The sequence below is a fragment of the Apteryx rowi genome, unplaced genomic scaffold, assembly GCF_003343035.1.
Source record: "Apteryx rowi isolate R43461 unplaced genomic scaffold, aptRow1 scaffold_1331, whole genome shotgun sequence".
Classification (NCBI taxonomy): Eukaryota; Metazoa; Chordata; class Aves; order Apterygiformes; family Apterygidae; genus Apteryx; species Apteryx rowi.
Window position 1 is genome coordinate 28110 of NW_020447566.1, and position 14205 is coordinate 42314.

Below are 14205 nucleotides of genomic sequence, written 5' to 3' on the forward strand. Positions count from 1 at the left end.
TTTTCAAGACAGCTCTATCATTACACAGCTGCACCTTCACATACCTACTTTATTTTGCCAGTCCTCCGTTCTGTTATTTGATATTGAAGTCATTGGCAAAGGTCATCACCGTCACTACCCCTATCTTACACAACCCCAGYAGCCCCGTTTTATGGATGAGGATGGAGAAGGTCAACAGGTAAGTGTCTTTCCTATGACCACGTGAGGGTGAGCAGCAGGGAGAGGAACTGAGCGCAGGGCTGTCACTCAACCCAGGACCTTCATTTCCAGCTTTGCGAAAGCAGCAGTGCCCCAGAAAAGCAGTGAAACCCGAGGTCTGCGAAGAAAATATGTGGGGAAGAATTATCAACACATGGGACAGGGAAGGAAAGAGAAAGTTGCTGCCTGTAGCAGTGTGATGCACACGCAAACCCTGGCCACACAAAGAAAATTCAACCTGCGTATTCAGCAATGTCCAAGCATGCTCTTAAAAATCAGTATTGGTGACTGTGTTGTTCAAGTCCTGCTGGCATGAGGATAGCCCAAAAGCCACTAAAAAAAAGCACTGTGTCTTTAAAAAAAAAAAAAAAAGGCACAAGAGGCTCCCAGGGACTGTACTGAGCTGTAGGTTTTTATTTATTTTTTCGGTAAGCCACCCCCATTCCTCCCACCCCCACCACTGCCCTGCAGGGAAAGCATATAACCGTCGTACTAAATCAACACTGTTCTAATGATCTCGCTCACTTGACCCCCTAGCATGACAGTGTCAGATGCAAACACGCGTACAATAAACTTCACTCCATCTTTAGCTTCTCGCTGACAGGTTTTGATTCATGGGGTGCTGAAACCCATCTGAGGAAAATTACCTCTATCAAAACGCTGCTATCTCTGCATCTATCAAGCCCTGGTAGCGCCCCAGGGCCATGCTCCAGCGTGCAAATGGGTGCACCAGCATCTGCAGGGAAAGCTGACCTTTCTGGCAGTGTGTCAGATTTATTTTCTAACCTTACTATTTCTAGGTTTGGTCCCTCCACACTCGCTCCACGATAGTTATTCTGTAGTTTGTCTAAAAAAAAAAAGGGGGGGGGAAGAGGAAAAAAGCTTTTATGAAGGATTCCAAGCGCAGAAGCTCAAGTCTTTGCAGAGAGCTGGCAATAAGGACGCATGACAGCATTTATACAAGGTGCACCAATACATTTGTGCTGCACTGTATTTAAGCGCAAAGCTTTAGTTTTGACCCTTTAATTTCATCCGCAGGACCCCAGGGTGCCGGCACAGTTCTGCACTGTGCTATTGGCAGCAAGAGCATCGCAGCACCATGGGAATCTGCCTCAGGAGCCGCTTCCTATCGGTGCGAGATCCAGGCCCCCTCCTCGCCCAGTGGGCATCCTCATACGGAGCAGCTGCGCTGGAGCATCCAACCGAAACCCCGGGCTTGGCAGCGGATGCCACGGCCAATGTCCCTAGCCCACCGCCTGGCCTCTTCCCGGCACAGCGCGCAGCAAGCGCACGCGCTCAGCGGAGGGGTGAGGGTAAGGAAAACGAGCTCCTCGCTCTCTCATCAGGAAACGCTAGGTAAGCAGCAGAGTCGAACACGGAGCCGGAATCGCAGCTCGCCCCTCCACGCTAACAGCTTTTCAAGAAGCCTGCACGCAGGAACCAGAGAAACCTTGGGCTTCAGGCAGTCTCTTTTTTGAAGCAACAGTGACACGAGTGGGGGAGGCCGATGCAGGGTGCGCACTGGAAGAGGTCCCGAAGGGCAATACAGGCTGCGCAGCTCCAGACTGTAAGAGGGCCTGTCAGAATTGATTAAATCCAGGTTTAACTGCTTGTCCTCTGGCTCATATCACTTATTCCCAAAAGACAGAAGGATCCATTTAAAAACTGTATCATTCCCTCTCTCCAGGGAGAAGGTAGAAATGCCGCTTCTGGTAGCGGAAGAGTTAATGCCAAAAGGCATTAATTCATGGTTTCCATGGTGCAGAGAGCAGCTTTGGCACTCGCCGCTACCCCGTGAACAGAACTAGAGCCTAACTCCGGGGCAGGAGAGCACAGCTGGTTACCTTTAGAAACGATACACAAACTCCCCGCAACAAGGATTTCTCGGCTCTTCCCTGACAGCAAGYCTGCCGCCTTCGTCCCCCACCTGGACCGAGCAAGCCGCAAGCAGGAACTCGCGCAGAGGCAGAACGAAGAACCATGGCACGACGGCAGCAGCTCTCCGGTGGGATATTCTGGTTAACCCGCCTCCAAGATTCAAACTTCCACCGAGGGGCAAACCCCACTGCCAGCCTTGCTCTTAAAGAGGGCAGAAAAAAAAACTTGATCCCAGATCATGTACAAGCTTCTCGCTGTCCCTCCTGTTCAAGGCCAGAAGCGGCAGAGCCACCCTTGGCCCCCGGCACCTACTCGCTTAGACGAGGTTCTGAGGAACTGCTTGTCGCGAGCAGCTCTGATYCCCGACCGAAGGAGCCGCTGCACAAAGCGTCAGGCCAGCACGGCCCCACCATGTACCAACCCGTACTTCCTCGTGCCCGCAGCATCCAGGTCTCAGGCATTTAGATTAAACAGCAACACGTGCCACACAGGGAGACTTCAGGAGTTATGGCAGGCTCTGTACAAGTACCTAAGCGGGGAAAAAGGAAGAACCAGCCCAGCTCTCGGTAGCAGCTGCAGATGAGCAGAGAATCTGGGACAGATTCAGAAGAGGAAGAAAACAACAGGAAAGGGGGACGATGCCCTGAGGAAGCTCCCCACCTTCTCCTGTCCTCTAGAACTATCCAGTTGTCAGACAACAGCTCGCTGCCACGGTTTGGGTCAGGCTCATCACATAACCACCACGTAAATGGCGAGGCAACAACCTTGTGTAAAGAGGCAGCTCCCTGAAGCACAAGGAAGTGACTTGTTTGATGCACATACTCTGTATTTTAAAACCCCATGTTGCTATGAAATCTCTCCCCCCAAGGCCAAGTTTCAGGCTACGTGGCCAGAGTGCTTCTTTCTCCAGATTAAAACGTCCCCAGGAGAACCGTGTTCTGAATTTGCAGATGAACCCTGGAGAACTCTCATCACAAATGCAAAGAGACAGACACGAGCCCGTAATCACATGCTCAGTGTTTTCATTCTCAGAGAATGGAAGGGTGTGTGCCCACATGTGTATATAAAACCGGACCCTTCTGGTCACTCTCCTGTATCTTGCTGCAGCATGACGGATGGCAGGATGAAAAGCAGAGCCCTGAGGCTTTCAGGCGATGGTAGATTAATGATGACATGGCCTTGACCTCCAAAAGGTAAAGGTTATGAAACACTCAAGGGTAACTGGGCTTCCAATTTCATACCCAGGAGGTGAATGACAGCAACTGATGGTTTTATTCTCAGAAACACTCCAATCCTAGGACGCACAGCTGTCACCCACCACCTTTTTGAAATTCATCTCAACGTATTTATTCCTCCTGGCTCTTTCTCCTTGCAGACTCTGTTTGAGTGCTTCTAAGTCCTTCTGGGGTTGAAACGCTAACATACATCAGCAAGCATTTAGCAGGAGATGTGAAGCGACAGGAAAGCCCAGAGTTTATATAGGAGCATTCCGTGTGCGGCTTACCCCTTCCCATCTGCAAAACCGCCTTTCACACAGAGGTCAGCACGCAAGATCTTCGCTTCGTACTATACATAATACAGTGATCTATGGGTACAGGGACAATCAGCGCCGTTGCTCTCCAGACTCCACCCCCAACGCCAGCTCCGCTCCTCCGAAAGACCTACAAAACGCATGGGTGATCTCAAGCTGTCCCTTTCAACCCAAGGCAGCACAGCTCTTTCATCTCCAACTTCACTTCGCGTTTTCAGCTGAGATTGAGCTAGTCACGGAGGGACGTATGTTGAGACTAAACCAGAAGAGAGATAGTCACAGTCTTTCTCCAAAATAAAGCCAACGCGAGGACTCCACTTAGATTAGATACACATGACAGGAATATCCATTAAAAGTTCCTATCACACATTCCTTATAAAAACACTATTAGAAGGACCCTTGATTCCGCTGCCATGCACAAATGATTTTTAAAAAGCAAAATTTACACAAAGTTACACCACATATGCGCATCCAAGAACCTCAATGGATTTCACAAACATGAAACACAATCTTATCTCCATGCAAAACAGCTACCACACCCACAGTGCCAGAAGCTCGACTCGGGAATTCAGAGAAACCTTCTGCTCGTCATCCCGCCGCAAGGCAGTGGCGGACCGTGAGCTCCACGTCTCCGCACAGGAGCGTCCACTGCGGTCCGGTTTCACGGAGGAGCCCACTCTACATGGTGCTGCCACTCAGGTGAACCCCAGACTACTGGCAAATCTACATCCCTGGAAGATTTGCACACATTTAGCTGTCTCTAGAACTAGGTTATTACAGAATTAGCCCAGAGTCATCTAAAGTTAGAGCAAAGCTCAATCTTCTGGCTTATTTCATCTATTGAGAAACTTACTGTAACTGCCTTGGACAAGCCTGATGCAACAAGGTACAAAGTCGCTGGCCTTTGAAGATCTTAATAGAACTAAATGGGGAAAAAAGTATTAATTGTTTAAAGTACTAAGCCTGATTCTGGTTATACACTGGAGACATCCGGATTTATTCATTCACACTAATGAAACTTAAGCAATGCAGGATCAGTGACTCACTGCTTTACGGTACCTACTAAGTCACTTTCGCAGCCACTTTTTTCAGTTTTATAAAAGTTAAGGGAAACGAGCAATTGCAAGCTTCCTTCGAGTCCTTTCTTCCAACACACATCTTGGAAAACAGGTTGGGAAAGCAGAAAATCAAACTGAAGTGTTTGATAGAGGGCAAAAGTCACAACAGCCGGCAGTTCTGAGGTTTTTCTGTGTCAAGACACCACAGCTTTCACAGTTAAAAGTTTATGCTCACCCCAAACGGGATCAGCGGGGGAGGAAGACAAAAAAGTCACAGACATGTGTTAAGAGTACACCTGCAACTCTCCCAGAGCTTCAATACCGAAGTTGAAAAGCATTCTTCGACTTAGACGTCAGAGACGAAGCAAACATGTAAGGAATGCCACATGGCAAAGTGGCAGAGACGCATTTCAGGTGCACCACAAGGCAGAAAGCCTTGGAGGAGCTTTTTTTTTTTTTTTYTTTTGCACCCACTGAAGAACAGCATCTTAAGTATCAAACATTTACACAGGCTCTTCCGTCCTAAAATTCATTTACCCTGGTGCAGAAAGACTGCTGCACAAGACCACAGCAGTCTCCACCGAACCCAGAAGCACATTTAAGAGAGTTACACCTGGCTCTAAAACGAGAGGCCGGACAGAGTTAAAGCTATTTGGCACAGCGAAAGAGTTTTCCCTCGAAGAGTCCAGCTGTTATTAAAAAGGAGCAATCGGGCGATGACTAAACATGATTTGAATTGCACATTAGCCCCAGATTTAAAAAAAATCCATTCTATTCAAACCCAACAAGCGCAAAAACGGCAACACGCCACAGCAACATTAACCCTTCCCCTGCAGGCAGGCAGCTCCAGTCTGCACACGGCTCCTGGGAGAGGACAAGGGGACGTGCTGCCAGGCTGGACGGCTCTAACTGGCCCTCTGAGAGGTGTCCTGTAGCGTTTAAGTGCTGTTGCTTTACAAGCTAAATGAAGACCCTTTAGAAGCAAATGAAATTCCAATGAATTTGTAGTAGAAAAAAACATTTGGGTGCACACGTGCCCGCTGCAATCGACAGCGCGCTCTGAGGGTGAACAGCGTGCAGAAACGATGACGGGAGATTCACGCAGATTTATTCTCCCAGGGATCCCAATGAACGCTGCCCAATTTTGAGTCAAAGGTGATTCTATCTCCAGGTTTTGTAAACACACACGAGCCTGGGAAGCCAAGTGAGTGCTTGCCACTCCCAACCCCAAAGGTAAAAGATTCTTCAGTAGTAGGTGAATTACAGGTTTGAAGAGAGACCAAAGAGCTTCTTCCTGCTAGCCAGAAGTTCCTAATAGACCTGGGGTGTTGCAATGACTTTGCGTCCCATAGACTGACCACTGCACAGAAGTGCTAGTGCCAGTGAGTTGAGAGCAGAATTAAGAGTTGTTAGTCCAAATACGACCAGGAAAAGCCACACTGGCATGCAGAAGGAACAACTGGCAAGACAGAGGAGTGCTTTCAAGGGCATTTTCACTGCCTAGAGTTTAACTATGAGAGACTTTGCACTAATCTATAAGCTACTTCAAGTACTAACTTCCAAGCAAACAGAAGCACAGCGCTGGCCATAACTCAGTCTTTTAGTCACCATTTTACACTTGGTTTCTCTTTTTGATATGCTGGACTATTAATTCTCTCCCAGACCCAATGAGCCTTCTTATTTTTTGCTCAATACTCTTATGTTAAGATAAGGAGAGGCATGACTGGACACTGCACCAGTCCCTGCAAAGGGCCAACCCTCCACCCAGGCCAGGCAGAGAGGATGGTCGAGCCAGCGTTCGAGTTCCCGGTTGGGCGCTGGGTTTCTCAGACCATCCTGCCCAGTTCCAGCAGTAGAGGCAGGGATGAGCAAGACAACCCTAACTTCCCAGGGCAGCTCACATGAAAAGACTGAAAGATAAAAAGCTGCAGAGGGAGGACCTTGGGTACGGAGTCACTAGGCTCAATTTTGGACAGTGAACCGAATTTAAGTGAGCTATCCTGTCCAAACAAACAGGAACTGCACACCTTAACTACAGAAAGAGCTAACATCCAGGACTGTCCAAGACCTAAACGCAAGGCCACCTCCTCAGATCAGCAAGGTACCACGGAAAAGAACTAACAGATGTTCCGAGTACCAAACTAAAAATGGAAACACGCAGGCTGACAAACTTTATCTGTATACAATCCAGCACCTCCTAGAGAACCAGTCTATCTGCTGTGGATGTCCATTGCTTCCATACATTAAAGTCTTCAGACTTCTTTCAACCAGAAGAGATAAGATGCAGTGGGTGAACACACCCAAAAAGTAACTTACGTTTAGTCTTTTGCAGCCACTTAATTTGGTTTCTCCAGTATTACTGGAAGCTTGAGATTCTAGCAGAGCTTGAAGGGTAAACTAGGGAAAGAGCTGCTGCTTTGCAAATATTTGACTCAAACTGAACCCTGATAATTGTTAAATCTGCAGTTCATTTCTCCAGAATTTCAGCTCACATGCCAGGAAACCTCTGCTGGCCAGCTGTACTCCAAAAAGCAGAAAGAGCCTAGCACACGGGGCTCTGCCTGTCACCTCTCTCTGCCAGATCTTCCACATGGATGCTTCCCTCATTTGCCCTGGAATTTTACATGCCTTTAAATAACAACAGCTAGAGCATGGAAAAGGTATGTTAGCCAGTAAATTATCTGTGGAATTAAACTGTTTAATCTCAAGCATTATTACAGATCAGCTTTTTAAAGAAGCTTCTTTGGGCCCGTGGGATGAGCCCAGCTCCCTAATGGTTCAACCTACAAGACTGTCCACATTGCAAGCTCACAGCTAAATATCATGCCACATGAATCTGTGTATTCTGACCAGAACAGATCTGTCAGACACCCAAAAACGCTCCAGCAGGGCCTCTACAGACAAAGTTCTGAATCCTCATCTAATGCCACAGCGACTTACTCAAGATTCGGTGCAACATCATGGCAGAGTTCATCTCTTATTCCAGGGCAATGCTACTGGGGGACATGAAATAGTTCAGTTAATCTTCCACGAGCAGAAAGAGCTGCTTAAGTTATCTTAATTAAAAGGATTAGGTGGAAAGAAGGGGATCCTCATAAGAGTTTTGCAAGGTTTAATTCATTAGAAGACATTCCTCCGGGTTCGTCCTCTCACATGCAAACACACACACTCCTCCTCGCATTTTACAGGGCTTTTTTGGTTGTTGTCGTTTTTACTTTTGTCCTCCGCGGTGAAGAGGGGTTAAGGAGAAACCTGACTTTGTTTCTCTCGTTAAAATGCGAATGGATTCTCCGGGCTGAGCAGCGAGCCGGGCCGGCCATTCTTCCCGGCCGCTCCTCCAAATTCCTGCAGCCAAATGGTTCCAGGGCGGCTGAATGGCACATAATGACATCATTGATTGAACCATAATAGAGGGGGAAAGGGGGGGTGGGGAAAAGATGTATTTGTGTTACAGACAAAAGCTAAGTTCTGTTTCACAGCAGGGACCAATGAAGAACCAGATGACTGGACAGGGTGAGGTCAGCGAGTCCCCCCGCTTTGTCTGCCCTTTGAGCGAGCCCTGCGCCACTCCCCACAGGTTTGCTGGGGACGCAAACCCCTTTCAGGCAGCCCCGCCATAAAGGCGGGAGCAGGGATCCTGCTGACCTCTCGTACCTCTCCCGGCATTTATTTTTAAGATGACATCGTGTGTGTGTGCGTAGGGCTGGGGTGGAGGGGGGGAAACGCGCAGAAAGGAATAGTTGTAAACACTAAGTTACTCCCAGAGTTGGAGCCCGGGAGAGGACAGCAACGACGGGGCAGGACGCTAGCGAATTTTGAGCGATGCAGTTACCGGGGTTTCGTTCCACGACAGCTGGATTTCTTGGGCAGGACTGTGGTGAAGGGCAGCGACCGAGCCGGGACAGGCTGAGCGCCCCCGCGGCTGGGGCAGGCTGCTCCAGCCCTTTGAAAGGGCGGCTACGTGCCAGGCTTGCATTTCTCCTGGAAACATCGCCAAAGTTATGGGTTTCTTTGATTGCTATTTTTTGTTCTCATCTAAACCTAGAGAAAATACATGATATCTGGTAAGCACTTAAAAAAAAAAAAAACAACCCACAGTCTTACCAGTTGTGGAATGACGTAAGATGCTCTTAGAGGCCCAACTACAGAAGTTCCCACTGCAAAGAGCACAGAAAAGGCAACAGCGTACAGATCCCACCGCTGCCGTGGAAGGCAGCGGAGCACGCGAGCAAGCCAAGGGGGAAGGTGCTCGGGAACAGCTCACGCCACCCTCACGCCAGACTCCTGGGCTCCAGGCTGTGAACAGCCAAGTGCCCAAAGGGCCCCTTTGCGCAGTGCTTTCCTCGAGCAGGAAGCCTTTCGAGACCTGCTCATGCACGTCCCATGTTTCTACAGCACCAAAAACATAGTCACTTAAACACTGTCCACGTTAAAGGGCACGGCTGCTTTTGCCTAATGCAAAGCTGATTTGTGGGGAAAGTGCAACATTTAGCAGATTTAAGACAGCAGTTCAGACACACCGTCCTTGCCTTGCAAAGCTTCTGGTAAAGTGCTAGGTCTGAAGATGCAGAATTAAGAATTCAGTAAAACCCTGGCAGGTAAAGACCAAAACACACAGAGAGGACGTACCCAGAGAGCAACGGTAGAGCCCGCCCGGGGCTCACCAAGGGCTCCGAGCAGAAAGGGAAGAGCCCGATGCGCGCGGGCAAAGTCAGTTACTGCGTGACAGAGGAAACCACAGCTAAGGCAAGAGAGGAGAAAGGAAGGAGACCTCCGGAAACACACAGGGCAGCTCTGCAAACCACGCTGCCTTCTGCAGCACCTTACCGAGCGTCAGGCTGCGCGCCCCGGAGGCTGGGCTGAACGGGGTGGGGGGAAGCCCGCAGCAAGATTTACAGGACAACATGGGTAGCCGAGGCAGCAGGAGAGAGGGAAATTATTTTGGATATGCTGGAGAGGAAATGCCAGAGGGGGAGGAAATAACAGCAGCTGGGAGCACAGGTGACCGCGGGTCAGCGCGCGAGCACCACGGATGGGATGCTTTGGAGAATCTGGCTCTTCACATTTCCAGCCCTCGGGCACAGGGACTTGCACGTTACAAGGCTGAACTTGAACCCTTTCAGCACAGCGAGACTTTCAGGGGAGCTGAAAGAAAGCGCCAACATCTCCCCCAAGCCCACAGGAGAGATTTCCCAGGGGTGCTATAAATATATTCACATTCTTGTGTGGTTATGCGCCTGAAGGCACACAGTCAACCTGAAACTATAAAACTATGCTTCCACCTGAAAAGTTTAACTTGTAGTTTACCACAACACACCTGAGGCTCCCAATATTTTGTACAGCTTGACTGAGCTTCGTCTCATTAACTTCACTACTTCCTATTAGCGTGACTCATTCACAAAAACAGGAGCAGAGAGTAAAACATTTAGAAGAGCAATGAGTATTAAGCCACAAAAACAGCAAAGACTGTGGAGGCAGCAGCAAGCTTGAATTTATTTCAAGCCTTTAACATTTACATGGTTCAGAAAGGATGACAACCGCTTAAGAGGTGTCTCAATCCAATATTAAGAAGTTCCAAATCCTTCTTTATTCTTCTCTGCACAGGAGTTAAACTGTGCACAAATAGGCTTGCGGCAGCCCACGCTGACCTGTCAGCTGCCGCAATACCCCAGCCTCCACAGCTACAGGCATTAAAGCACTTCTAGACATGGCTACAGGCTGGCTAGAGAACAAAATAAAAGCAGATCCCAAGACAAGGAACCCACCCCGAGAACAACCACGCTGCAAAACGGCTGACGTCGTGGGCGGCTCATTCATTCACACGTTTGCCTGGCTTGAACCCGCGCCACGAGGGAGCCCAAGAGCAACCAGGAGCTGAAAACCTGCTCTAAGGCCACGTTCTCTCCCCCGCTACAAAGGGGGTCTTCAGAAGTGCTGGGCCTCTTTAACACTGACCACAGACAGATATTATTGAAGAGCAAAAACCAATCTAAATTGTTGGTTAAAACAGCTGACATCTTAACATTGTTTCTCCAAAAAACACACCTCTATTTTCTCCACTTGGCTGGTGTAGTTAAGCATTAATTCCAGTGAAGAGGCCACTTTTCCCCATGTACAGTGATTGCAGCCGTTCAGACCCATGGGCACACACTGCCTAGTTCTTCCTTTAGGATTTTAGCAAGATCCTTCCTTCTAGCACCAAACCCAATTTTTTTTTTCCCTGCATACTGGTCTGCAGATATTGGAGGTTCACAAGGGAATAGGCTGGTTGGACAAAACTCCTTATTCGCCTTCTAGGAAACAGGAGACCTTCATTTCCTTGCACAATCCCATTATGTGCCAGCTGGATCACAAGGGATCAGGACTGGAAACCACAAATCCATCCCTCTTCCCAGAGGGGACTGTTGCATTGCCCTAGTCTGAAGTGGCCAGTGAAGACCGCAACCGTGCTCCTCGTGGGAAACAGCTGCTTCGTTTAAATTAGAAATGCGAAAGGAAAAACAGAGGTCTCGGACCTTTACACCCACACTGTAACTTCAGATCTCAATTTCCACAAGGTTACAGCACTGTAAAGATTTGGGCTCATTTTCAAGCACACTAGTAAGTTATCTGCAAGCCCTGTTGAGTTTTTTCTTCCCATGCCTACATCTCCAGCAGTTTCTCTTCTGCCCTGCGCTAAGCAGCCAGGTCAGAGCCAGGGGCCACAGTTTAAGCATGCCGTACAGCTTGCATCTGACAGCATTTGACAGCCTTTGTCCAGAGGCGCTCTGGTGCTGAGCTTCATGACAGAGTTGTTCTTAACAGCAAACCCACATGTAACATGTAAACTCCATCACCTTTCRGTTCCTGGATCCAGTTTCCTAACTGGGTCTTTGTCACAGAAAGCTAATGGTCATGCAGACGAGGGCTACAGTGAGGAAAACGGTAATACCGAGACCAATACACTGTCCAGGAAGGGGACGGGGGAGGGTTCTCTGGGTGCCGCAGTGCTAAAAATAAAAAGACTGTAAAACCCACCGATTACGGAAGGAGAACATATAAACATCTCCTACTCCCTGCCCTCCACAAGCCAGGCAGCCTGCGCCATGGATTAGGTAGAGAAGCTCCTTCTCCAGGCAGCCCAGGAGGGGGTAGGGGAGGCAGAGRCCTCGCTTACAGCACCCTTGTGTTAAAACGTCCATGACTGCCAGCACTATTCTTCACCTTGTCACTTCCCATTATCTTAAACCAACAGACCTGCATTCAGCAGCTCAAGTTAGAAAATAGTGACGTCGTCTTGTAGGGGTTGGGGGAAGGAGAGGCAGCAGGAGGACACGCAGACCTGACTGATGGTTACTGCTGCACGCGTTCAAAGCACGCGTGCGCGCAGAGAGCAAGCTGAACGTGGAGGTGCGCAGGGATCCCGTCCAAACCCTTCCAGAAGCCAGCAGAGGAAAGTTCCTCAAGGATTAGTGCTCAACTTCTTTAAGTCATTACAACAGTCAGCYGGAAACTCTCCAGCATTTACCTGCAAAACCACTGAGGCTTGGGTGCCCCAAAAATGCTCTCTCTCCCCTCAAGGCTGAGATTTACCCATTGATATACCCGCTGTTACCTATTTGCAGTCAGACCTTTTTAGTGGAAGCTAATGCAGAAAGGTATTAAACACCTCAGCCTCCTCCGAGTCATCTGCTAGGCCGTCCTGAAGGACTGGACTAATGGTTCTCTGGGTATTCTCCTTATTGCCCCTATACTTACAAAATCACATCTTGTCAACGCTGATGTTCCTTGCTAGTTGCGTTGTTTTGTACCTGGATCTTTCCAGCTTTGTTTCTATACATTCACGCAACTCTCTCAACTGTGTTCTTACATTCTGACCTAGTTTCTACTTTCAGAAAAGTTGTTTCTGTAACATGCAAAAAACATTACAAAGGTGTTTTAGAAGGTTTTGCTTTTATTTTACTTTTAAAAACAGGACTATTTTTTGCTTTCCCTGTCTATAAATCCAGCTGCCTTAGTTACCACTAGTCTAACACAGAGGGAGACAGAAAATCCTTTAAAAATTACCTAAAGCAGCTTTGTTAAATACCTAAAAATATTAAGATTTAAAAACTCCAAGTCCTGAAYGTGGCACTGGGACTATCCACAGAAATGGCAGAGTGCTCACATTTGCAACGCGGCCTATCCCAACATATCAGCTCCTCTGCATCTGGCATACGACACCGCCCATTCTGCATGTCAGGGCAATGCTATTCCGAAGTAGGAAACCTTCTTTTGTACGGCTCATTTTTAAGAGCTGCCAAGTGCTACATGAGCCTTTTCAAAAGGCAGAACTTAAGCAACAGTCCTGAAGGGGAAGGATGTGTGCACAGCACACAGGCGAAGCAATCAACATCTCAGGACAAATACAGTCCCCCCGTACCACTGTGGACGTACAGCACGGTGAGGACACTTTCCTGGACCACCTTTTGTACATATTTTCATTACAATACACTACCAAAGGCAAAACAGAAGAGGGAAAGAAAAATTAAGATGAGGAACACATAAAAAAAGGAGCTGGCTCTCCTCCACTCCATGCCACAGCAGAGACTGGGTAGACTAGAGAGAGGATAGCAAAAGAGAGACACAAAGCTGATATGGCAGCCACAAAAAGCAAAGTTTAAAAGCAAATATTCAGAAGTATGTGCTGTTTCAAACAAGGCAGGAGCCATGTCTTGAAAGCGATAGCAAAGTGCATTGCTCGAGTACAAACTGACCACATAAGCCAGTTAGTTCCCAAAAATGCAGGCATGTGCCACCACATATTACATATCTGTCCCTGCTGTTAGCTAGAAGAATCCTCTTTCACGAATCCTTTTTCCTTTCCTCTTTGCCAACATCAGCACTTTTCCCCCCACCACCAYCCTTTGCTTCCTTGGTGGTTAATAGTTTCTCATCCGGGGTTGGCAGGGGGTGTTTGGAAAGATTGCAGGCAGAAAAATCATCCAGGAAAAGGATTCCTCCTCAGCACGTTATTATAAGCTTGCTGGAAGCCAAACAATTAAGGCAATTGTTTTCTCTCTCTCATTTAGATATTTTGTATACACACAAACTTTCTGCTGGTCTACTGACCCCTGCTCTCCTTCAATACCACACAAACGTCACGAACAGCCAGCCTGCCAGCTCCGGCCCGCTAATCTCGGGCAACGAGTGCAGTAATTCTCATCTGCCACATGTAAAACAAATTCTCATTAGAGAGAATTTAATTAGCATTAGAGTCATGACTGATGGCCATACTAAAGCATTAACTCTTCCCAGCCCTAAAAGGTAGCACGTTTTGATCAAGTGGATACTTCAGCAATTCCTGTGCTATTACTGCTGCTCCAAAAAACCAGCCTGGCACTTCTGTGGGCTCTGCACACATCTTACGGATACGAGACTCCAGCTGTAAAATGGAAGACTTGCAACTGGGCAAGGAAAAGCTCAGCAAGTTTACTCAAGGTGACACACAGCTCACGAGTCACACGTCCCCCTCTGCCTCGCTCCAGGCAAGTCACTGCAGCCCTGAACAAATGCAGAAAG

At 48.2% G+C, this 14205-nt stretch overlaps 1 protein-coding gene and 1 long non-coding RNA gene across 12 annotated transcripts in view; both read right to left on the reverse strand.

Annotated features, from left to right (window-relative positions):
* Positions 1–14205, reverse strand: part of SARNP (SAP domain containing ribonucleoprotein) — a 42280-nt gene that overhangs the window by 14078 nt on the left and 13997 nt on the right. Inside the window, exons 1-6 of one of the 11 annotated variants that reach the window (XM_026056859.1) lie at positions 2737–3597; positions 2389–2605; positions 2043–2277; positions 1649–1775; positions 846–1045; positions 45–316 (exon numbers count right to left, since the gene is read on the reverse strand). The exons of 7 other annotated variants lie outside the window; for them this stretch is intronic. In XM_026056859.1, coding sequence (XP_025912644.1) covers positions 74–316; positions 846–1045; positions 1649–1775; positions 2043–2277; positions 2389–2537 — 954 coding nt within the window. In that variant the 5' untranslated portion in view covers positions 2538–2605; positions 2737–3597 and the 3' untranslated portion in view covers positions 45–73. Of the gene's footprint in view, positions 1–44; positions 317–845; positions 1046–1075; positions 1776–2042; positions 3738–14205 lie in introns of those variants that run through there. 3 more of the 11 variants (XR_003252056.1, XM_026056860.1, XR_003252061.1) reach the window with 3 other exon arrangements.
* Positions 7763–8721, reverse strand: LOC112961556. The gene is made up of 2 exons (XR_003252064.1): positions 8498–8721; positions 7763–8035 (listed from the first exon to the last, which is right to left on the reverse strand). It is a non-coding gene; the product is annotated as an uncharacterized LOC112961556 (long non-coding RNA).